This window comes from Serinus canaria, chromosome 3 (assembly GCF_022539315.1).
Source record: "Serinus canaria isolate serCan28SL12 chromosome 3, serCan2020, whole genome shotgun sequence".
Taxonomy (NCBI): Eukaryota; Metazoa; Chordata; class Aves; order Passeriformes; family Fringillidae; genus Serinus; species Serinus canaria.
The window spans coordinates 55,375,977-55,400,277 of record NC_066316.1 but is presented as its reverse complement, the minus strand read 5'-3'; the positions used below and the strand labels follow the sequence as shown (position 1 = coordinate 55,400,277).

Here is a 24,301-nt window from a genome sequence, read left to right as displayed (position 1 = left end):
ATATGAAAAGGAGAGCAAACTGCCTGCATGTGAAGGAGCCTGTTACACCTGAGCCCTGGAGCCACCTGAGTGACAGACTGCACTGCTCCTTCAAATGCTGCCACCTGATCTGCAAGCTGGTTTGGGGAAAGTCAGAGCCCTTAGCCTAAAATCCTTTTATTTTTCTCCTCCATGCACAAAACTAGCTTGCCTCCCAAAAGACATCCTATTTGCTGTGTGCACACCATCCTCTCTTTACATAACTTGGCTGTGAAAAAGCCATTTGGCATCATTTAAGGCTCTTTACAGTAGCAGAGCAACTGTCAAGGCAAATGGATATAAGCCCACATGAAATTTGAGGAGCTTGTTTGAGGTTTTTTTGAGACAAAGACATAAATTTAACAGGAGAAGTCTTTTTTTTTTTTCAAAATGCATAGAAGTAACTTGCAGTTTAAACCCTGATTGTGTCGTAGCAGCAAAATCCAGATGAACTGCAAAGACTAATATAAATAAGAAATTTTTATGAGCTACATGGCAAAATTAATAAAAAATGCATACAATCAAGCATGCTTGCAATAATCTGTAATAATGCTTTGTAATCAGATAATCTACTCAGTGAAAAACTTATTTTCCTATGAAGGAGTAAGTTTTTTTACAGTAGAGAAATATAGAAACTTAGAAAATTGTATCCCACAGAAGTCATGTAACAAACTTGAATAAAGAATAAGGTTTTTGTAAAAGGAAGAACTTACCAGCTTCTGCCCTGAAAGAACCTCCAGGAGGGCAATTAGCATTACCCCATCTTTGATATCTTCAAACAGGTCATTCACCAGCATGGGAGGATTGCGCTGAAAAGGGAGAAGGTTTAGATATCATAAAGGCTCACCAGTATTGCATCCTAATTCCAGTCCTCTTGAACAGAAACCCAAAGAGAGTGGCTGGTCCCCTTCTTTGTATTTTATAATTTTTAATGTCAACATATCCTTTAACCACTGCTTTGCCACCACATTGTTTACTTAGCATTTCTGGCACAGGACTGTAAAATTTTGTGGATTTCTGCAACTGATGATATCCAGGAAAAAACCTCCTGGCTCCTGCAACAAGCAGAGAAACAAACCAACAGCTGCCTCTGGTTCTACAAAATACACACTATTTACAGATGTGCTATTACAGTCACATTTCAATCCTTCACATTATTTTCCTTTGTGCTAAGTATTTCACAGAAATTTCACTCTCTCAGTCCAAGCAATAGGAGGAGCTGTATGAAGGGAAAATCCCTAGAGGAGCATAGCAGGTTGAGTGATGCTGCCACTTCTCACAGCTGACAGAGGCTACACTGAATTGCTGTGTTTTCTCTCCTCTCCTCCAGCCTTGCAGGCTCTGGGTGCTGTCAGCGCTGTCTCAGCTCCTACTTAGGCCAAATTGCTTACCAAATGTCTTTACCTTCACAAGAACAACAATGACAATACTCAAAAATATGTAAACAGGTGATATTTTAGAAATTTTAAATAACAAGATCACACAATAAACACTCTGTGTTCGAAAAGAACATAATAAACACTTTGTGTTCTTAAATGTACACCAGTTTGTGGAATTATGGCTCTCAGCTGGTCAGTAGTTTAATGATCACAAAATGTCTGCCAGAAACAAAAAGTTTAAACTTAGTCCAGCTGAACAGGCACCCTCCAGCTTCCACCAGCTTTTGAGAATTCATACACCTGATGATGCTGATGATGATAATAATAAAAATAATGATAATAATACTAATACCCGTTCATTCACTAAAATTGCAATGAGACTACAAAATTCTTGAAACTACTTTAGGTTTAATAATTTACTTTTGGGGTACTTGTTAAAAGAAGTGCTTGCACAACAAATTATCTATTACTTTTTTGTGTAAAAATAGAGATTCAAAAAAATTATTCTAACAAATTAAACATTGTTTTTGAAAAGGTAAAACTGCAGTAACAAATTAGGAGAAAGAAAATATTCCAGGTCCCCAAATAAAAAAAAAAATAGGCTCAGCTTGGATAAAATAGTATTTAAATGAAACATAACTTTGGCATAAAGTGAAAAAAGAACGCTGCTGGAAGTAGATTTCATCTCAGATTTGACATGCTCTAAAAGTCACACTAATAGAAGAGCCTGTATTTTCATGTATATAAAATAAAGTTGCACTACAACTCATTATGAGGATATATTAAGTCATAGTTCTTTTTGATTTCCTAGCAAAGCAATAGATAATTCTCCTCCTTGGATCATGTTCTTCCTTAATATAACACCAAAGGAATCAATGAAGCAAGTGGGTCACTGAAGATTAATTTGTCCCAGTCTTGCATCACAGGCAGTTGATACAAATGCAATTAATTTTCCTCACCTTCTATGCTATCATTTCCTGTTTGAAGCTTGGAGCAGCTTTGGTTTTATCAGTATTACCACATCACAAAACACTGAAGAATTATGTGCTAAAATAATTCAGCCATAAAGACAAGAGGATTACAGCAGCTGCCATCCTAAGCCAACAGGAGGTAAAGGCCTGAAAAAAACACCTATCCAAAGGCCCCAGTGGTGAGGTTTGTCTCTACAGCAATGAGGAGAGATGGGTTTCTTATAAGGCAATTTAGGATATATTTAGATTGAAGGGTAAGTGAGATTTACAGTGCCCCATGATTCTGGTGCCCACAATGTGCTTGCCAAGCAGCCTTTTTGAGCATAACACAGCTCCCTTCTCACTTGTGTGCTTTGGTATCCTTACCCACAAATAGAGGTAGAGGTCAGAATTTGTCTCATCCCTACATGAAGCCAAAAGTCACCTGGAGTTCATCTGCAAAGCAAGTCTGGGAAGCACCTCAGTTTTCCCCAGTGTATAGCTTCACTCTGTAGTTAAAACCTCTGATTATCCAAGCCAAACTCCTGCTCTGAACCACCAGAGTGGGGGTATTGACAGAATACTGCCACAGGGGTGGCATTCAGTGGTATTGACAGAGGCTATAAAAACTAGGTTTACACCCCAACTGAGGCTTGGTACCATGGCAAGGCAGTGAAAGCATCCCAAGAAAATTAACATCTACAGGACTTTCTACTTGAATCAAACATTGGTTTGGGGAAAAACAGCTGTAGAGACAACACTGAATAAGATGAAAAGCAGAAAAGAAACCATCAGGCACTGTAGTTGGTAAGAACTCCTGCTCTGAAGTGTGAGAATCGCAATTGTCCTTAACTCAGCAAGCTGAAATGCACTTTTTGTTGCTGGAAGGTGGCACAATTGCAAACAATGCCAGTGTTTAGCAGCACACACCCTGGATGTTACACCAATAACACTGGATCTTTACACCAAGAAAACTGGAACAGAAGGCAGATACAATACCTGTGTCCCAAGATGCCCTGCATAAGACCCCTCTAATATGGAAATTTAGTTATTTTTTATTATTTATGTAGACTGCCAGAAATGTTCTCAGTAATACACTATATAATACACTGCTTTACACTACCCTGAAGATGTTAACACCTAATTACAAGGAGGTTACACTCTCACCATGTTTCCTAAATCAACATTTTTTTTTAACTACTCTACTTTGGGCACATAGGCATGGAATTTAGATGATGATGATGATTATTTTTTCAGTCACTGAGTTATATTTCTAGTGGCATATATAGAAAAATAGAGTCCTCTTTTACACAAGCATAGATATCAACATTATTCCCCATGTTGATACACACAGGAGCTGATACTGAGAAGTTCACATGTACTTATTTATTATATGTGGACCACTGCACAGCATGGCTTCAGCTACTTAAATGTTTTCTAGCAGATCTTCCACTGATATTAACACATCTTCTGTTGGAATAGGGAAATACCTGCTCATTTGCCGCATATTTAATGAATGAAGTAAAAGATGAAGATGAACACTGATTATTAGCATCCAGAGAAGAAAGGTTTGGGGGTTTTTTAAGCTTTTTTTAAGTATCAATATATTCACTTTGAATATATTGAAAATGTTCTTATTGATTCAGACTTAACAACTTTTCACTTAGTTCCTTAATGCACTGCCAAAATACTGACTGTAAATCAGTAAAAGCAAGGAAAGAAAAGTAACTTAAATTTTTGCAATTCTAAAATGTTGAATGTACTTCAGATTTTGGCTTTTTGCACATAAGGGTATAGCTCTAGCCATGGAATCAGCTGCAACGATCCTAATACACTCTATGTTGGAAAGCCTTTGAAAAGAATTCTCCTATAATAGTAAAGAAAAGCCTTCAATTATAAACTTTTGGAAGAAAATGTATTGGCAAAAGTCAGAATATACTTCAATGAATAATGAGACATTAAATCTGACCAACTTGTAAGGTGGTCCACTCTATGATTTCAGTTGCCTCAGTACTTAAGCTTTCTAGCCAGCTTCTTCAAGAAAAAAACCCAGCAAATGCAGATTAATGATCTGCTACATATTGCATTGCATGAATTCTGCTCAAGACTCCTTTATTGCAGTTTATCAAATCACAGTAGTGCAGTCTATAGTGAAAATTATATTTAGGGACAGTCATGTCCCAAGGAAGGGATCACACTCAGAACACATAAATTCATGTGATCTGTAGGAGGAATACAAATTAAATGAGAACAAATCTTCAAGGCTAAAACTAGATTTTTGTCATGTTAAATATTTATTTAAATAACTGTATTAGAACTGATCATAAATGGGAACTGTGGAAGAAATGCTTTGCAAAAACTTGTTCCTCTTAAAACTTGTCTAATTTGCTGTAGTGTCCAGGAAATATTCTGAATAACTTAAATAACTGAACATTGGTACATATAAAAAAATTTGACTGATAAGCCTCAAAAGAAGATTTTTAGTAGACCTGCAATCTTAGAAATTCCTCTGCATATGCAGTAAAATAAGTTTTGTAAAATCCAAACTTCAGATATGGAACATCTATTTGCTAAGCTTTATTCTTTTATTGCAATACTTTTTCCTGCATTTAATTTCTCATTTGCATCTTTTCTACAGGAGTCTTTTCCTCACACCCTGCACTTAAATTCTCTAATGAATAAATCATACTATACAAATAACAGCATCTGCATCATAATGAATGCCAATGCAGACATTGAATACTATTTTTGCTACACTAATTTTCAAATAATCTTACAAAGACTGCTGGAAAAGTGCATGAAAATCTATCCACATGCACAAACTGGAACAAATCTATGGAACTGCTGAATTTGTCTCTGCAGGGAAATATATGTCAGAACAGCAAGGACAGTGTAAAGTTTCCATTACTCTGTAATAGCTGGACCCCTTCTCTGGCACAATTTACTTCCTAACTCCATAGGAATGTTTTCCTTCCTGTTAGGGACTCTTCTAATTACCGAAGCCGAGGCACTCAGTGCTAAGTTTTGCATCATTAATTTAATTGCACAAATGAATTTAGCATTCATGATTTAACATTAGAGGTTATATGCAATACTAGCTGAAAACATATAGTAACTGTTGAAGCAGGACACTACCAGTCAGATTTTCTTCATTATGCAGTCAAGCTGGACAGTAGCTTATTTTTTTTCCCTGTGTCAGTGACAAGGATACTGGGAGCCTCTGTTTTCCCACTTGAAAAAGACCAAAAGGACAAGACTCAGTTAATGATGAAAACTGATGAGGTTCATCAAAGACCAAGTTACATTTAAATTTTAAGAACCAGCTAACATCATGGGCAGCACTTTGTGTGAGAGCTCCAAGTCTTAATTTACCTGTTTCTTTTTCTTCCTTCCTTTGCTATGAAAGAGATAATTTTGCAGTTTCAAAAGCTTTAACATGAGGCTTAATGTCCAGGTTTAATTCAGCATTATATAAATATTGCATCAATAAAATTTAAAATTTTCACCTACTCTTAGTTTTATTTTTAATTTATATCCATCCTCTGCTTTTGTTTTTTATATGTGTGCATCCTCTTAATAGAAACACAAAATTAGTAGCAATTTCTTTCAGTAGGTATTTGTTGATCACTGTATCAGTGAGTTTATGTTGGTGAGTACAAATACTAAAATTATCCCTACACCTGGGATCAAAAATGTTGATTGGGTTAAACCAATTTACAGTCTGTGTCTCAAACTTTGAAACTAATATTGCCTCAAACTTTTATGAAAGGTGAGAAAGGCAACAAAAAGCACGTGCCTTAGCTGTTAAAGACAGAGATATATTTTTCATCCTCTTTACTCATCTAATAATCCCCTACCACAAAAATTGGCATAGGTAATGAAATGAATAAATATTTAAGTAATTGCTGTTCTGAATGCAAGTAGTGTCTCCTTTTTGAAATATTTGGTGTCAATTTGTTCTGTATTTTAAATTTAGATTTCGAAAAGATGTTTCAAAAGATAATTAGAAGCATACTCAAATTATGTCTATACTTTGAAGCTGAGATTGAGAAGAGGAAAGACAGTTCTACAACCATAGAAAAATATTAATAAACTATATGGAATCAAAAAACTTCTTGTCCTGTTACACATGCATATCACATTTATCATTACTAGAACTGCACAGATGCACAAAAATTCAAAAGAATGGCCAGAAATTAGACCACATTAATTTCAAAGATTATGACCCAATTTCTGAAAGTGGCTGGCAGAGAAAACATGATTTCTAATTGATGAGTCTCACCAGATTACTGCTCAGAATCACAGAACAGAGACAGCTGGGCTTAGGGAGACAGCAGAGGAACAGATGCAGCCTTGTGCTAACAGCTCACCCAAAATGAAGCTGCATGACACTACCTGCTAGTTAGCACACTTGCAGGCCTTTCCTCTCTGTTCATCCCCTCTGGGTGAGGGCACAGCTTGCACCAGGGCTGATTTACCTCCATCTTTTGAGCTGCCCCATAATTAGCTGATGCCAAGGTCCTTTACTTGTCCTCTGCTTGTGAAAGAACATCAAAATGCAAAACATAATCTTACAAAGGTACCATTCTATCATGAGAGTGAAAGAGAATAAAAAATTCACACCTTTCCCCTACTGTCTTTCATAAACTTCAGTCCATAGAATCATAAAACTATTTAGGCCAGAAAATTGCTTTAAAATCAAGTCCAATGTTAACCTAACACTGACATGTCCACCACTAAGCCATGGCTCTAAGTGCCACATCTGCACCTCTTTTAAACACCTCCAGGGATGATGACTCAATCACTTTCATAGGCAGCCAATTCCAGTGCCTGACAACCCTTTTGGTGAAGAAATTTCAGAAATAGTCTCATTTCATTTATCTGTTCTGCTCATTAGTATTTATTTGTACCCATCTTTTCAAACCCATTCCTAACATTCAATAACCAAAAATAAGTGGTTAAATGCACTTGATAGCCTTAGTTATTGAATTAGTTTCTGTTTCAATTAGAGCATGACTTTTTAGATGAAAGACATACACGAAGATCTTTGAGATGAGCAGGGAAGAATCTTTTACTCCTAGCAAACCCTGACAATCACATCCTGCCTTATGTTCCCATGCTACAAATTGGTCTTGGTTCTACCTAAAATAATCAAATCACTTCTGTAATTCCATTTATTTCAAATCACTACTCCTCACAATATGAGGAACTGCTCCTTTTTATACTCTCCTTTGCTCTACTCAATCAACACAATATAAGGATGACAACTCTACCTGAGTAGTTTCCTTTCCATTGCTACCTGTAAACCATCTTTCAATCCCAACAGTAAAACCCCATCAATCTTTGCACAGTTACCATTAATTTCTCCTGCTTTTGAAGTTTCATGAAGTACTTATTTTTCAAAACCCCTCAAACTTGTTTATGATGAAACAATTCTTTAGATAGCCATGGTGTTAAGAGTAACACATACCCTAATTACAGTTTTCTCTTATTTCCTCCTATTCCTTTTCTCATTAATAATTTTATGAGATTATCAAAAATGGCAATGAAAGGAAAGAAATATAGAGTTTTCCAAGAGCAGCAAAGAGACAGAGAGACGATTTGACGTGAATTTACTGTGAATTTGGAATGCATATACTGAGTCAAATGTAGCACAGTGTTTCTGGATCAATGGTGAGACACAAAGACAAAATTCAAATCATCTTCCTTCTGTCTACCCCTTTTTCTCTTGGCTTAGCTTCACTCCTTCACTCCCAGCTCCTTTACTCTCCCAGTGGTGCAGCATCTATTGCTGTTTCCCATCTAAGTTTAGGCCAGCACTTCACAGTGTTCCTCACCAGTACCAGACTAGTAGATATTCCACTTTTTATTGGGTCAAAGACAAGAGAAGAATGCAGACAGTGCTGCCTAAAAGTGGGTCTCCTTCCAGGATTTTTCCATATCACATTTCAAAGGCTTCCAGACAATGCAGATCTTACATATCTCCAGTTTCTTTTGAAACAATCAAAACCACAACAACCCTTTACATAACTCAAATAGCCTAAATATTGAAATTTTGAGTTAAAGGCGGAACATGAGTGCAAGGGGAGTCCTGGGCACTTCAGAGACCCACCTGCATTTCCTACAGTTGTGATTAACTGGGAAAACAGATTTCCACTTACATATTTCCAAAAACCTAACTAACAAAGTTTTAAGAGCTTAAGCTTTAAATACCTAAGAATTTTAATGTCATGGGTCACTTTAATTGAGTCTAATTTCTATTAACAGTGCTTCCCTTTGGCAGCATTACTGGAAGAATGGGAAGCAGAGCCACATGATCTGGCTTAGGTAATGAGGCAAATGTGCTGAAAGCCATCAACAAAAGTATCACAGACAGCTTTCCTGCTGAAGTGTGAGTTAAGACAAATCAGTTACTACAAGTAATTAGAAGGTACCTAAAAGTCAGGGGTGTTGCTGCATAACTGCCTGGTTTGCATGTGTTTGATCAGTCTTTACAGTATCAGGCCCATTAAGGAACTACACACCTAGATCATGCAAGTCAAAGGCTCATCTGAGCTCTCATGGCCCAAATGGACTAGAACAGCAGGAAACATTCACAAATCCCAATCCATGGCAATATCTCTTAGTGGCTGCCACCACTACTTTGTCTCTTGCCAAGGATTAGTCTGTAAACTAGGGAATTATCACGACATGCAGACACACACTCATGATATCTAACAATATGGTACAGATAACCTACCTAATAGTTCTACTTTTCCATAATTATCAGATTATTATTAATGACACAACACAGTAAAGAAACAGATGAACATGAAATAAGAGTTATTTTTTTCCTCTGACACTCGTTCACAGCCCCCTTAGTTGATGCTTTAGCAAACATTGAATGCCTTTTAATTTCAGTTGAAGTAAACAGAACAGAGTGCTTAAGTTATCTCCTACATGGGGGGCTCTTCCAAATTATTTTAAAGACAATATGGGGACAGACCTCATTTCCAGTGAGAATCCATTGCCAAGAAGTCCTGAAGGTAATTTTGCTCTTGCAGTTGAATTCTACAATGCCAGTGTAGTTAATTTCACAGCAAGTTCTTCCATTACATTCCTCAACAATGTAAATAAATATTGCTGCTCTACCATATTGTCTTGTCAGATCAAATCACACCATACAGCATTATATGGGCTTCCTGCTTTGCTCAGCTCATTTTTCAGGGCATTTTTTGCCTTAAACAGAAGTTCCTTTCACAAAAGTTAAAACAGTGCTGTTACAGCTATTCTTTACTCAATTTTAGTGATCATTAATCTTCAGGCTTAAATATACACACTTCAAAAAGCTGCTCTTGGAGTTTAAAATTTTAATTTATTGGACTAATTGATAACTATGATTAGAGCTGTGTTGTGTGAAAACTCCAGGAATGCCAAAGTGAATCTCACTGCTTATGTTTTCAGATAAGGTGAGAACCAATTGTAGCTCAATACTTTTAAACTGTGTGTAAATCACAGTCTTCTAAAGGCAAAACCGTGAGTTTTAAGTTGTGTTAAGAAGAAGCTACAATAGTTTGATGACAAATCTCACTATACATCAGATAATTAATTCACCACTGGATTCATGAAGCACTACTTATGTCTGTAACCAGATCAAACTACACAAGACATGACTTAAGCTTTATTCTAACATATTGTGTGCAATAAGTCCAGTATTTCCATTTCATAGAAAGCAGTTTCAGATGTTTCCTCTGGCTGAAGTACCAGGTACTGTGCTACCTTTCAGTTCTGGCCAAAGAAGCTGGGTGGGTGCCTCTGGACACCCCTTGCAGTTGTGCAGCTGACCCCTGCCATGCTGAGATTCATCCCCACAGTGTGGAGATGAGGAGGTTCCTTTTTTAACTTTAGGAAATACTGCTCAGAGAAATCTGACACATTCTATGCTCCTGGATCGTATAGGCATACATTAAAAGGTTTGATTAAAAAAAAAAAAAGTTTCAAAGCCATGTGTTACCTTAGCCAGATGAGTATTGATCCATTTTGTGAAAGTCCGTTTCTGCACTGACTCTTGCTCATCTGAGAATAAAAGGAAATCAGTTTGATTAAACATCACTGGATACTTTCAGATTTACATGGTGGAAGAGTAAAATTTCCTACTGACAACAAATGTATTCTGCTCTTGCCAGAAATAACTCTGTATTTTATTGAGACAGTCAATTTTGCCTCCAAATACTCATAAGAAATACTTTTATTATTACAATAATGTTCTGATACCCAACTATTTGAAGAGTTTCACAGCAAAGTTCAAGTCTTAACAAGATAATGATGATAAAGACACTATTTAAAATCTAAATGTCAAGATAAATTTGAATTCTAAATCCATACCATACTTACCCAAGGTCTGAGCACCTAGACCTTCACTTTGCTTTAAAACTAGAACCCACATCTCCCACAGCCAAGCTGCTTTTATGCAGAAAGTCAGCTAGAGACTTAGAAAAAAAAAATACTTCTTAGCATATGTATTTGAAAATGTTTAGAATGTTGAATTAAGATTTGAAATTGCATTACCAAACTTATTTGTCCCCTGGGAGATCCTGCTGGGAAGGAGCCATTAGCTAGTCCAGGCAGTTTCTACATCACTACTTACTAGGTCCCTAAGTCCTTTCTTGAAGCACTTGTCTGGTTTATAGTGCATTTCCCTGACTGTCAGATTGTCCCTGCAGGACAGCTGCCAGATGCACAGATAAAAATAGCTCCCAAATGAGCTCCTCCAGCTTCAGCAGCAAGGGTCACAGCAGTGGAGGGAAGAGAAGAGCATCACAGCATTATAACCAACCCACAAAGTCCTGCCCCTTTCTTGCGGGCAATCAGTTTTGACACATGGAATAATTTCACAGCAGAGGTATTCAAGTATTTACAACAGAGATTTTTCTTTCAATAATAGGAGGAAACATCTATTTCATGGAAAAAAAAAATCATGTTATTAACATCATCAGTTCTGAATGAACACCTTCAGTTCCCAATAGAAAATTCAAATAAATACAATCGCTGTTTGATATTTACTTTTCATAAGAATATGCACATATGCCAAAACCTACAGATGGAATATCTAATTTCAACTCCTGCATTTGCTAGTAACTTGTGCAGCACTCAACAGCATTTTTCCTATTCCACATCTGTACAACCAAAATGGAATATTCTTTAACACCCATTAAAGTTCTGGAATAGGTAACTACTAAGCTTATTGCTTTCCTAGCAATAAACTCCCTAATTTACACTCATGCAATGCTGCCTCACAATTAGGGTACATAGGGATAGAAATCACTACACAGAATTCATAGGTCAAAATGTTCTCTTCAGTTGGTCAGTGACCATATACAAGCTCCCCAAAAATGTCTGTGCATTATAATTCAGGAATATTTCCTTTATATATAAATACCATCTCACATATAAGAAATACAAGAGGAAAAAAAGATACCTAATCTCACCAGGATCTAGATTATGACATGCTAGACTATCACACTTTATTCCTAAGAAAATAATTCTACATTCTATAGTTTCCTTTGATATCATTGGGCAGGCAGGATGACTTTCTTTTTTTTTAATTTATTACATACTCAGAATCTACTTGTTGCAGTCATGGGCAAGTTATGAAAAATATCACTAAGATACTGCATCATGCTTCGTTCCACACTGGCTGTTTTTTGCAGGGACGTGTCTTGGCTTTGTATGTGACAATTGTTTCCACATTCTGAAAAACAGACTTCTCACTGCATGGTTCCTAACCATGAACAAGCTTTCCTTTAGACACACAGTAAATGTCAGCTGTGATCTGCAATTACATATATAGGTAGCCAAATTATTTCCATGGAAGTACTTGCACACTTCCACTGGGTTCTGTGTGAATAGGTGTAGGGATAGAGATCAATCACACACAGAATTAATTTCTGCCTTAATTCACACCTCTGTGATGCAAAAATCTCCCCAGCAACCCTGATACAAAAAGGCATGCCAAAACGAAATAAACCAGAACTTCAGAAGTTAAACTTCTCATCAATTAAATGACTGAAAATGATTCCATAATTTGTAGTTCCAGTGCATCATGGTGATTTAAAACACAACCTTCTGAAAAAAACTGGAAATCAGACAACCAGCTTCCAGCTTCTAAAGAGACAATTTACAAGCAGAAGGCACACAGTCTTGAGTTTCTGTCATACCAAAAAACAGCAGAAATAGCCCTTCTAAATAACCTGCTTCAAGGGAATTTATGTGAGCAACATATTCTTTATGTGCCCAACTGGAACTACTAAGTAAAGTTTCCTTGGTTCTAGCATTTATTTTGTATAGGCTTAAAAGGAACAAATTTTAGCACTGTAAAATCTATGTCTCAACACAACACAAGCAGTGCATTGATTTTTAAAATTCCATTGTAAATATGCTTTTAAAAATTTACCTGAAAGCAATTGTGCTATTTTCATTGATTAAATTCTCTGCACAGGTACCGCTTATTTATACCCACAAAACCTGTGTGTCACACAGCTTCTTACACTCTCCCCACTCATAGGTCAAAAGGGCTGTCAGCAAACAAGGGCTGTCAGCTCCGTATTTGCACCACTTACCCTGCTGGCACTGGAAGAATTCAGGAAGCACATTCAATGACAGCACATTTCTGCCACCAGCACCTTTATAGTGAGCCATAGGCACTGCTGCTGCTGCTGCTGTGGATGCTGCTTCTCCTACTGCTGCTGCTGTGGATGGCTGCTGCGGCTTCTACCCCTCTCTCCTGTGCAGCGTGTCTTTAGGATACAGCCAGAAGTAATTTTTCAACAATGATCCGATTTCTTTCCCTCACTGGAAATGCTGGCCTCTTACAAAAATCCCTCCACCATCTCTTATCTGAGAATTCATATGAAGCCAAACCTTAAAAACATCCTTATATGTTCTTGCAGAGAGGCAACAGCCAGACAAAGCCAGCTGTATTGGAAGCAGCAGCTCTGCTGGTCTCACTGCCATCATCCTTCTCCACTGTTTTTCCGTGGAAAGATTTTATTATCCCAGCACCAGCCAATCCGCTAGCAGAAATCTCTGATGTCAAGAGCCTGAATAATTCATCCAGGGACCGTGACAACCCAACTACACTGCTGATATCCTAAAGCAAAAAGATGAGTGCAAAAATTGATGCAGCTTTCTCACCAGTGCTTTTTTAACAACATCGTGCTCAGTAGGTAAAAATGGTTGAATGGCACAGATCTTCTTCTCTAGGTTGCCACACATATAAAGGAAAACAGCTTTTAAAAACAACCACTTAGGTTCACTGCATGCTCCTGTGAGACAGAGATGTCCTTCAGCTTTGCAACTGGAAGTGGAAGAAATAGTAAGCAATGAATTTTAATAGATATGTAGGCCACTTAGCTTTGAATAATGTATTTGATTTGTTGTACAAGGGGCACGAAACATACATAAGGATGCTGAGAATTTTTGGAGTGTGCCTAGATCAGTCTGAAACATACTCAAATTTCTGATAATATGCAGTACTTTCCATTTCATTAAGTCAGAGCACTAGAGCACTTGAACAGATATTTTTTTCCTCTGGTAAAATGAAGGCAGATATGAAACATTCTTTGTGGAGATTCATATGTTATTCCCCTACAGGGGCCAACAGAGTAACACACGCTATTGAAATGAGAATAAAAAGGCTCACTTTTATTACGATATTATTGTAAATGTATCATTATAGAGGCCAAATTCAAATTTCTGTTTCTGTAAAACACAAGGACTCTGACAATATGATTCTGCATCTGAAAGAAATGTTGCAAGAAAGATACCTTTAATCAAATATCTTCATACTTTTACAAACCCTTTCTCTACTAAAGCGTCACCAACAGGCTTCTTTTCTACAAGAATTTTTTGGTTAGGCAAAAAAAGACAAATTGGATATGTTTACTTTAAAACATTTAGAACAAATTATTTGGATCAATGAACACAACCAACTATGGATCTTCAGATAGTCATGAAGATGCTGATGGAATGTTCACCATGCATACTTTTTCTAATGTGTGCTATCCTGCTGACAGGTGTGTACTGTGCAGCAGTGGATGGCACATCAAGCACCTGGTGGTGGTGCTTGGGGATGGGACAGCTTGGGGATGGGACAGTGCAGGGTGGCAAATGCTGGGTTCTGCTTCAAGGCAACACAGGAAGGAGGCTCATGCACAGAGCCACAACACAGTCACGTTCATACATGTCTAATAAAAGCATCTTGATTGATTCTCACAGACTGAAAAACATGAATATTTGTTTTGTTTCTTGTTTTAGTGAAATTCAAGTTCCTCACAGCTCCTCATTTTCAGTATTCTTTTTTTGCTTTCTTTGGTTTTGATATTTCTGCACTAAAAACATCAAAGAGCTTTTTGTCTTATTTTGTTTCCCAGGTTTATCTCATACTGCCAAATCAACCTGTAAGTACAGAAAAGTGTCCCAAATCAGCTGCCATGTTTCAATGTCACAGTAAAAAACACAGTACAGAAAGCAGTGGACAGCACCTCAGTGGAAAATTTTGTTTGATGAGCAGTATGGCATACATCCTCTAAAGCCTTCAATAAGTTATGTTATATAACAACTCCTATCTTCATTAAGGACAGTTTTAACTTAAAGCAGCTGTAGGAAAGCTTGCAGAGTGAAAGCAATATTGGGAGGACACTGCTTATGAAAAGGGGCAATATTTTAAGGTGCATCATTTAATCAACGCTTCCATTATAGGTAGATTACACCAATTAGGGGTACTGCACAGGGGCAATGCAAATTCATTTCTTTTCCTTTAAACTACCAGTTGACCTTTTTTATGGGACAATGCCAGGGAAGTGTTGGGTTTTTAAAAAAAAAACCCAACAAAAAAATTCAATTTGGTGGTAGCTCTAAAGCATAGATTTATTCTAGGTTTAACAGTAACTCTATAGACTCCAGCATAAAAGAAAAGAGGGAAAAATTGTTTTCAGCAGCCACTGCTACTCAGTTGACAACAAGAATGAGCAGCATTGATACAAAGATTGGGGATATATTTTTATAGTCCTCATGCACTTATCAAAGTTTTATATTTTAAGGTGAAAGACAGAATTTGTCAAAGTGCAGCTTTCAGATAGGTACTTCTGCTGAATGTGCTTTATCAGAGACGGTAAGATGGTCACAGTAACAGACCATTTATCTAAACTTCCAAGATTTGGGATCTAGGTCTAAACATCACTCCCAGCCTGCTCCACCTATGAGCACCAGTCTGCTTCCCATCAGTTTCTGCAGAAAGAAAATCCATGCACAAGAGTTAAAAAGAAACCAGTCATCCTTGGCCAAACCCCTGCTAGAGAAAACGATGGGGATCAGCTCTCGGGGGTTTGCACAGAGTACAGGAAACCTCGGTACAGTTCTTTGAGAGCCAAAGGTTTTATGTCATTTGGAAGAGTGGAAATAGAGAAAACCCACACACACACTGGTGGAATAATTTCAGGAAACTGAAGTATGGAGAAGCAGGCTCACACTGCCTGCTGTGTCACTTGCTGCTGCACAGCGACTGGCACACAGCTGAGGACTTTCTGCTCTTACTGTCTGAAATGTGTTTACAAAATATGTATTTCAAATTTAAGAAATTCTTTTTGATTTCCTGCACTTCTAAGAGAGTGTGCCTATCTAGCCACTATTTAGAAAGATACAGAGAATGATTCCATTTATCATCCAAAGAAGGTTGCATTTAAAAAAAAAAAAACAGGTTAGAATAAACTGAACAAATCAATGTGTCCTATTTTGTTCTTAGCAATTTATTGCAAGTACAATCAGCAAACAGACTCTCTGAATGCACATGTTGTGGACTGTACAAGCAGATGAAATTTCTGGAATCTGGGAAACCAAAAATTTAGCCAGCACCAGAGAGTGTGTGCGTTAACTCAGGCTGGTGGCTGTCCCTCACAGGAGCACTTTTGACTTTCACAGCATATGTTCATGGTATGGGACTTGGGAGACTTCCAGTCCTTAAATCCAAGCTAAGGCCCTGTTGTGGCCATATTCTCATGAGCATATCAGATGCTCCTGAGCCATCCAGACTCACATTATCCCCCAATTTCCTGTGCTGTGGTTTACACAGGAAGGAACAGAGCATGAGCAGAGCGCAGTGCAGTGATTTAATCTTGTTTCTTAGAAGAAAGGACGTGGTCTGGGCATAACTGCACTGCCCTTAACCACTCTTCCATTTGATCAAAAAAGCTTCCCCTGGGTGCTTGGAGAAATGAATGGGAACAACATGAGTTCTGCAGTGAATTGGAAGATATGTCCAAAATATTTTTTTTTTTGATGCTGTGCATCTTTCCCATTTCCAGCCCTTGCTGCATACTTGCTCCTATTTTGCGTATTGAGTGACTAAAAACAAAACCAACTGAAATTAAATTGCTGTGCACCATATTTTACCTGGATGGGCTGCATTTTGTTCTTCCACACGTGTAGAAGCCAAATGCATTCATAACTAATCAATGAATGCATTTGCATTTTATGTTTATTGTGTATTTGCCTGTGCTGCTGCACTGTTATTTTCATCTCCACTGACTGCTGTCTTAATCTCCATGTGATGTAAACATATTACTCACATATGACTCACTTGCACAGTATCCACACTCAAACGAATACAGTCAGAAATTAAAACACCACCATTTAGAAAACCATTGTAGGCACACTTAAGTCATTTTTAAAAGCAGCACCCTGGAGAAGATATTAGCTCAAATCAGGATACCCAACATTGGAGTTAATCATGTGTAATGGTTTCAGCTCAGACTGAAAGATCCAGGATTTGCTGCTCACAGGTGTCTGTTTATTCACCCATTTGGCACAGGGGACAGTGAAATTAAGTGTTCACACACACATCTTTTTCTGCACCAATAGATAAGGTGAAAACAGCTTGATATAACTGATCAGACTCAACTTGCCATTTTTCCTTATAATTACTTATTTTCCTAAATCATGTACTTAAAGGGATGGTATGGACACTGACAAATCAGATAGAAATCTAGAAAATCCAGTGAATTTCATCAACAAGAATAACTATCCAAGGTAGCACTCCTATTTCAATCATTCATGCTAATAAGTAGGCACACCTACTAGTTTAAAAATTCATTTTTCCTGAAGACTTTAGTATTTAAAGACAGTGACAAGAAATCACCCTCTTGTCTATAAACTACCCACTACAGTAGCATCTGCAATGACCATATTTAAAAAAAATAGTCTTAAATATTTGGGGGTTTTGTTACAGCCCATTGCAGTTCTGCAACTGGCATCATATTGGCATTTACAGGTTCTGCAGCCATTCTTTCTACTGACATGAAAACTTTTTGTGTAATAACCTTTTGTGTGTTGTTGACCCACTCCCTTAGAGCTTCTGACACAGTCAAATTTTAAAAAAATAACACATTGAAAAGAAGTCTAATTTTTAACAGAAGTCTTAAAGACAAGCAGTACTCACAACAAATCATTTAAAGAAAATAATTTAAAGAATATCTTTTAAAATGTTGATTATAGATCTATAGGTAATCTAGATCAGTACCAGTATGTCTACAGGTACCTTTATTAGTTAGAGCCTCAAGCATTTTGCAGTCAAGGAAAGTACTTAAAAAAGAAGTTATGCAAAAATAGCTATGAGATCAGTTTGAAGGTCTCTGAAAATGGAAAGCACAGGCTCTGATTCCATCTTTTACACATGCTATGGCACTTACATGAACTCCTAAAACAATGGAGAGTCTTGCTTTTCTGAAGCCAGCCTTGTCAGGCAGGCAAATTACTGTAACAGTCACCACTGATTTGCAGTAGATTTGCTAATTTTGTTTGACACTAATAGGACTGCTCATAACATTGTGCACTACAACCTTTGAAAGAGACTTAGTGCAAAAATGTCAGAACTGAATTGGAATTTGAATGTTTAATGTTTCTCTGTCATAAGACACAGACACGTAAATGCACTGCAGCAAATGCGTTGCTTGGAGCTAATTTCTACTACAAGTAGTAAAATTATCATTTTTCTATGCCTAAGTGAATTCATTAGCCTAAAAACAATGAGAAAAAAAACTTGATTTGGATATGGAAAAGCTCAGAATCTACTGAAATAAATCAAAACTAATGGGGATATACTGGGCACACACTGTCCAATGGATTAAATCAGGATATAAAGATCTTTTAACATAATGGCATTTTTAGTATGTTGCTCATGAATTCAGAATATTCACCAATAATTATAATAAGCATTTCTATTTGTTTATAGTAACAAATCTTGTAATAACTCTAATATGAATAAAAGAGACTAGAGCAAAACAACAGAATACCTCAAAATCAGTAAAAACATAGACATGGTAGAGAGGATTAAAGCAATACTAAATTTTGTGGCACCAAATAATGTATCCTGCTATGCTGCAACATGAAAAACAGCACACCACACAGAAAGGAAGCAAGCTGTCCAACAAACACCAGGCAGCATTTTGAGATGCTAACTATCCAAAAGTGAGGGATTCTCAAGGAAATCCAAGTGGGCAATGTCTTGAACAGAAACAGATTTTCCTGAAAATGATAGTTACTTTGAGATCCACACTCTTGCAGTCTCTGTGCTGTCTGTCCTACATGGCACATGAATATCTTGGAAAAATGCACAGTTTGATCACCATTTCTGGTAGAGTCCATTCACAACCAGTGAATTCTTCTGATGAAAGCTGCATGGGATCAAACATTTTGAAAGTCAGCCACTTTTATTCTCAAGTTAAATAACCAAATACCCCCCTGAGAACATCAAATGGCCTAAACATCCAATGAGCCCTCAAAGTGATCAGTTCAGCCAGCTAAAGGTAAAAAAGAGGCTGCTAAAACTGCAAGGCAGACTGGTGAGCTACAAAGTGCAATTCTATTAGGATTTGTTCAGTTAAAAACTTCATTCCTACAGACAATTCTACTATGGTAACTAAGTGCTATCTAGGCCTGGAAGACTGTGTAATTGCTCAAGAATGGAAAGATACACAAAGCTAGTAAAGAAACTACCTGATAAAGTGCTGCAGACAGCGAAGAACTACAAACAAGCTTACAACTTGGGGCAAACAATGCTTTGAAAAGTCAGTGGAAGTGAAATTAGTTTTTTTCAACCCATCTACAAGCTATTTGTGATGCAAAGAGTCTTAATTTTAGATTGGTTGCTCCTTTGCTTTTTTCTTAATACATGAAGGAGTAAGCAGGACCTTCGGAGTTACACATTTGGCAAGAAATGAGAAATGTCCCTGAAAAAAATCTATCTTAATTTGTCCAAATTACAAGCCTTTTCAAATTCTCACACACACTTGAATTTTAGCACTTAGACTCTCCAACAACCCACCTTTCTGGCCTTGATGAAAGACTAAGCAGACTGCACACAAACTGTTCCCACAAAGAGTGGCTGAATATGCTTCAGCTTGGGGAATACATGGAAAAAAAATCAAATTTTTACTGCTCATAACTGCTTCAGCTTCAAATAATATTATATAGAAGCTGCAAGCTCAACATCTATCCTCACTTTCCCTCTCACCCCCACAATGGCAGCTGCACACAGCTCTCTGTTTCTAGGCACAGAAGGGACAAAATCTGGGTTAAAGGGAGGAATCTAAGGAGGAAAGAACAAACATGTGAATTATCTAGATAGCATGCACCCAGGAGGTGGGAAAAACCTCTGACTAGCATCTGGAAAAGGGAAAGAAACAGGCAGAATCTGCTTGTGCTGTCCTGGGGTGCATGACACTATTGTCATTGCCAAGAAAACTCAGAAATTACATATTCCATTTGTAACCATGTCTGTACAAACTTTCATTTCTTCTCTTCTACACATGTGATAAGACCAGTCTTTAATTACATAACCAAACAGTTTTTAAATCCATGCTCCCTATCATTTTTTTGTGCATAAAGGGAAAATTGTCAATTAATAAATTGTGGGGTTTTATTCTTTATTGTTTACAATAATGTTGCTCTCTCTCAATCATTGTTGTTTAATGATTATTGTTTGTAACCATTAAGCATGAGACTTTGCAACTCTTGAACTATTTCTGTAACTATTTCTTCTTTTTGTTATGAAAATACTATGAAAAATAATGGGGAGGGGGCATAATTAAGTTCACAAAAACCAACCTTTAAAAAATACTTGAATTCCAATGTTTTGAGTAGAAAAATGTAAAAAAGAAAACATGTCTACAATTAGATTAAAGACAATTCAATCTCTGAAACCAAGTTTTAGGAATGATGGTCTTCATCATACACAGAAATCAGAATCTTTTCTCTGAATATCATTCCACCCCAAAGTCCTAGGATCTAGCTCATAATCAACAACCATGCATTTTCACTTAATAGTTTCAGCCATTCATGTACCACAGCAGTCTGCTCAATGGAATGGCATTGATCTGAAGAGAATGATCTTCTGACAAATGACTCTGTGACAAAAAATATATATGGGACATTATTCAAACTAAAATGTACATGTCTAGGCATTGATTAGTGTTTTTAAAAGTGATTTGACATTCTTCTGTAAAACACCCCAAAAAAGCAAGCAAGAGTAGAACAGAACAGTGTTGTCCCAAGTGTGTTTGCCTTCAGCAGTCCCTTCCACTGTTGCAAATCACAGACACCCCTCTGCAAGTAACAGAATTTTTGTAGTGATTGTATTACTTAAAAGAACAAAAAGCAAATCTGGGCCATTGTGTTAGAATAATGAAGTCCCTGAATTTGTTGAGGGGCAGCTAGAGAAGAGTCCATGCCCTGGGAGAGGGAAAGCTGCCTTCTGCTCACCTATGTCCTTGCCCACTCAACAGAAATTGAGTCAGTGGAAGAGCTGGAAAGAAGGGAGCTGCAATGAAGGGAAAGGCAGTGATAGTTTGCAAGCAAATACTTGTTCTCATCCCTAATAGCCAGGGGCAAGTGAGACTTAACTTCAAGCATTTATGATACTTTGTGCATGCCCTTTAGACAGAAATGAGATAACTTTGCTTTTGGACAATTGTTTTTTGAAAGCTCTGCTAGGCTCTTATACTCTTATATCTGTTTCTTTTTATTTTTTTTCTTGGTAGCAAAAATTATTTTCTTTATAATTTATTTAAACATAACCATGATATTATTCATCACTCCTGCCCTAATACTGCAACATGGAAATTAATGAGAATTTTGCCAGTGAAAGAAACAAGCATTAATCATTGAGATTATACTTCAGATGGCCATTATTTCTCATCTGAAATACAGAGGTACACTTTTTTTCATTTATTCTATAGCATATACAATTGTAAGGCGGAAATATTTCTTTGGCATACAAGATGGTTTGTTTTTACTGGATCCCGCTGCACTTAGCACCTCCTAGACAAAATTGTTTTCCAGAAGCAATATTTTTGCAAGAAACCTGAAAGTCACAAGATGCATTGAGTTCATCAAGTCTACAACTGGTCACAGGAAGAATTTATTTGTGTTCCCCTGTAGGAACACCATTCTAATCAAACTGACTGATCTTCATTTTGACAAATATATCCTTCTGTATAAGAAAAAGCAAAAAAAGGCATTTCCTCACAGGAAATTTTACATGTACTGGACATCCAAAAATATATTTAAATGGTATGAGAAAAAAGAGGTGACAAGTATATTCAGAGCAGGGTGTTCAGTAAACAAAAAAGAACCAAAACACCAACAACCATCAAAACAATAAAGAAACATTTGACTAAATTCATAAAGACAGTGATATCTCAAATTTCTCCAGAAACCATGCTGTGACTAAACACTGTTCACATTTAATATATTTCTTGTCAAACTCAGCAGTTCTTATTTATGTTTTTAATCAAAAAAGTTTTCAAGACTTCATCACAGCTTTTACATAAGTGGATGACTGCAGACCATCTCCAGGGACATCTGAAACACAGTGAAGGGAAACCCCACTCCAATGAAAGAACAAGCTAATGATAGTGCCAGAACTCACTTGGAGTTTTTATTAAAAATTCCAGCACTATGCCCCTGGTACACAGGTAGGTAGCAACGAGCAATATGAATATTTCACACAGAGGACCTTATGTGAGCAGAATCCATGGATCAGGTCACCTGTAATCTATGAATATGGAGATAAAATCCTGAAAACCTGCTCTCAGCTGGCCAACCTGGAAGTTGGAAAACAGACCACTTTTTAACTTGAATTTTCCTATCAGCCTATGAAACATATCCTCCTGACAAAGAGGTAATGAAAATCACACTTTGTAAATTACTAATTAGAGAAAAACCCAGAGAAGTTTATTCAGTAGATCAGATAACTGGAATAAATAAAAAAAATAACCACAATAACTGGAAAAAACACATATAAGCATGCTGCTTTTCAGGTAACTTACTCATCCCATACTGCTATAAGCAGTTAGGATGTTGCTCACTCATCCATACTGCAAAGCAGAGTACTCATAACTGCACACATTTAGAAAGTTTCTGTTAAGAGTGATATTTATTGAATCTCAGAAATTTGGAATTTCTCAGGTCCATCTAATTTTCTCATAGCATAAAGCTACAAAATAATCCTAATTAATACTTCCCACTGCCAAGAATTTCAGTGCCTGATCTCCAACCCTTGAACAGATAAACCTTATAGGAACATTCCAGAGTCCACACAATTTCACTGCCAGTAATTAAGGAAATAACAAGAATACTGGTCTCAAACAGCACCTGTAAGATAAACACATTTTGATTTGCCACAAATTGCTAGGAAAAACACCTTTGATTGTGAATTGGATTAAGACAATGGGAGAAAAACACAATATGAATATACTTTCAAATACCATAAACCTCACTTCCTTCAGCTCATTCACATCTTACACCAGAGACTGAACTTCAGGAGAAGCTCTGCAAGCCGGACATGTGTTTTAGAAGTTTTGTCCTGTATTTAGTCCAGTTGCCCTGACACATCTCCTCAGCAGGACTGGAAGGCATGGAAATTACAGTACTAAATAGAAATAAACTCCCAACACAACTTCTAGGCTCTAAATTCATTTTATTCTTCTAGAACAGTGTGAAAGTAGGTTCCCTTACACCTAGAGTCTAATCCAAAGCTGAAGTCAAATCAATGCTGATATAGTTTGTGCTTGTTCAGTTCTTTTTCCCAACACCTTTCTAACATTCATGCTGGGCAAGTATGTGCTGATTGCCATCATGGCAGTGACGAGGCAGCTCATTACAAGTGCAGCAGACATTGGAAATCGGTGTGGTAACATATTCCAATAGGCACAACATGCTGTTTGTATCCCAGACACAGAAACAGCAACCTCATGAACTCAGAGAATACTGTAGGCAGGAAGCCTTCATGTTGTAGGATTTCCATGGTTTCAGGATACCTTCGACTTAGATACAAGTTTTACTGTAGACTCCCAACTTTCTTCTCTTTACTTCACTCTCAGCAGAAGCAAAAAAAAGCATTTATTACTGTGTAATATCACATTTCACTTAGCAAGAAAAATATTAATACTGAATCACAAAAAATTCAATGTTTTTGTGAGAAGCATGAATCTTCTATGAAATAACCAGAAACATTCAATAAAGTAGAAGTGATGATAAATCACTTTATCTGAAAACTAACTTCCATGTTTACTTTATTAAAAAGTCATAATTTACTTTTAAATGAAAGGATTAAATACAAGCCCTCAGTTACCAGTATAAAACCTCCTATTTTATATATATTACAGAAACATAGGATAAAAACAACTAAGTAAAACTTTGTTAAAGCAGGTATTGAGAAAACATACTGGTTTCTGGTTAGTAGGCTCTTTTTCATTGTATCTAGGTATATGTTTCTTCCTTTTGTTTTGCTTTTAATTAATATTGTGCTAGTCTGGTACTATTGCTTTATTCACTACATTTAGCAGGTATATCTTCCTTTTCTGTATCCCTGTTTCATTACATACCTGAGACTACCTTTTAGAAAGCTGAAAAGCATGATTG

The 24,301-nt window shown here is 36.9% G+C and overlaps 1 protein-coding gene across 11 annotated transcripts in view; it reads right to left on the bottom strand.

The window, feature by feature from the left end:
• Positions 1-24,301, bottom strand: part of SYNE1 (spectrin repeat containing nuclear envelope protein 1) — a 289,839-nt gene that overhangs the window by 228,993 nt on the left and 36,545 nt on the right. For all 11 annotated transcript variants that reach the window (XM_050973206.1, XM_050973205.1, XM_050973201.1 and 8 more), the window contains exons 3-4: positions 10,341-10,402; positions 732-827 (exon numbers count right to left, since the gene is read on the bottom strand). In XM_050973206.1, the coding sequence (XP_050829163.1) occupies positions 732-827; positions 10,341-10,402 (158 nt within the window). The remainder of the gene's footprint in view (positions 1-731; positions 828-10,340; positions 10,403-24,301) is intronic.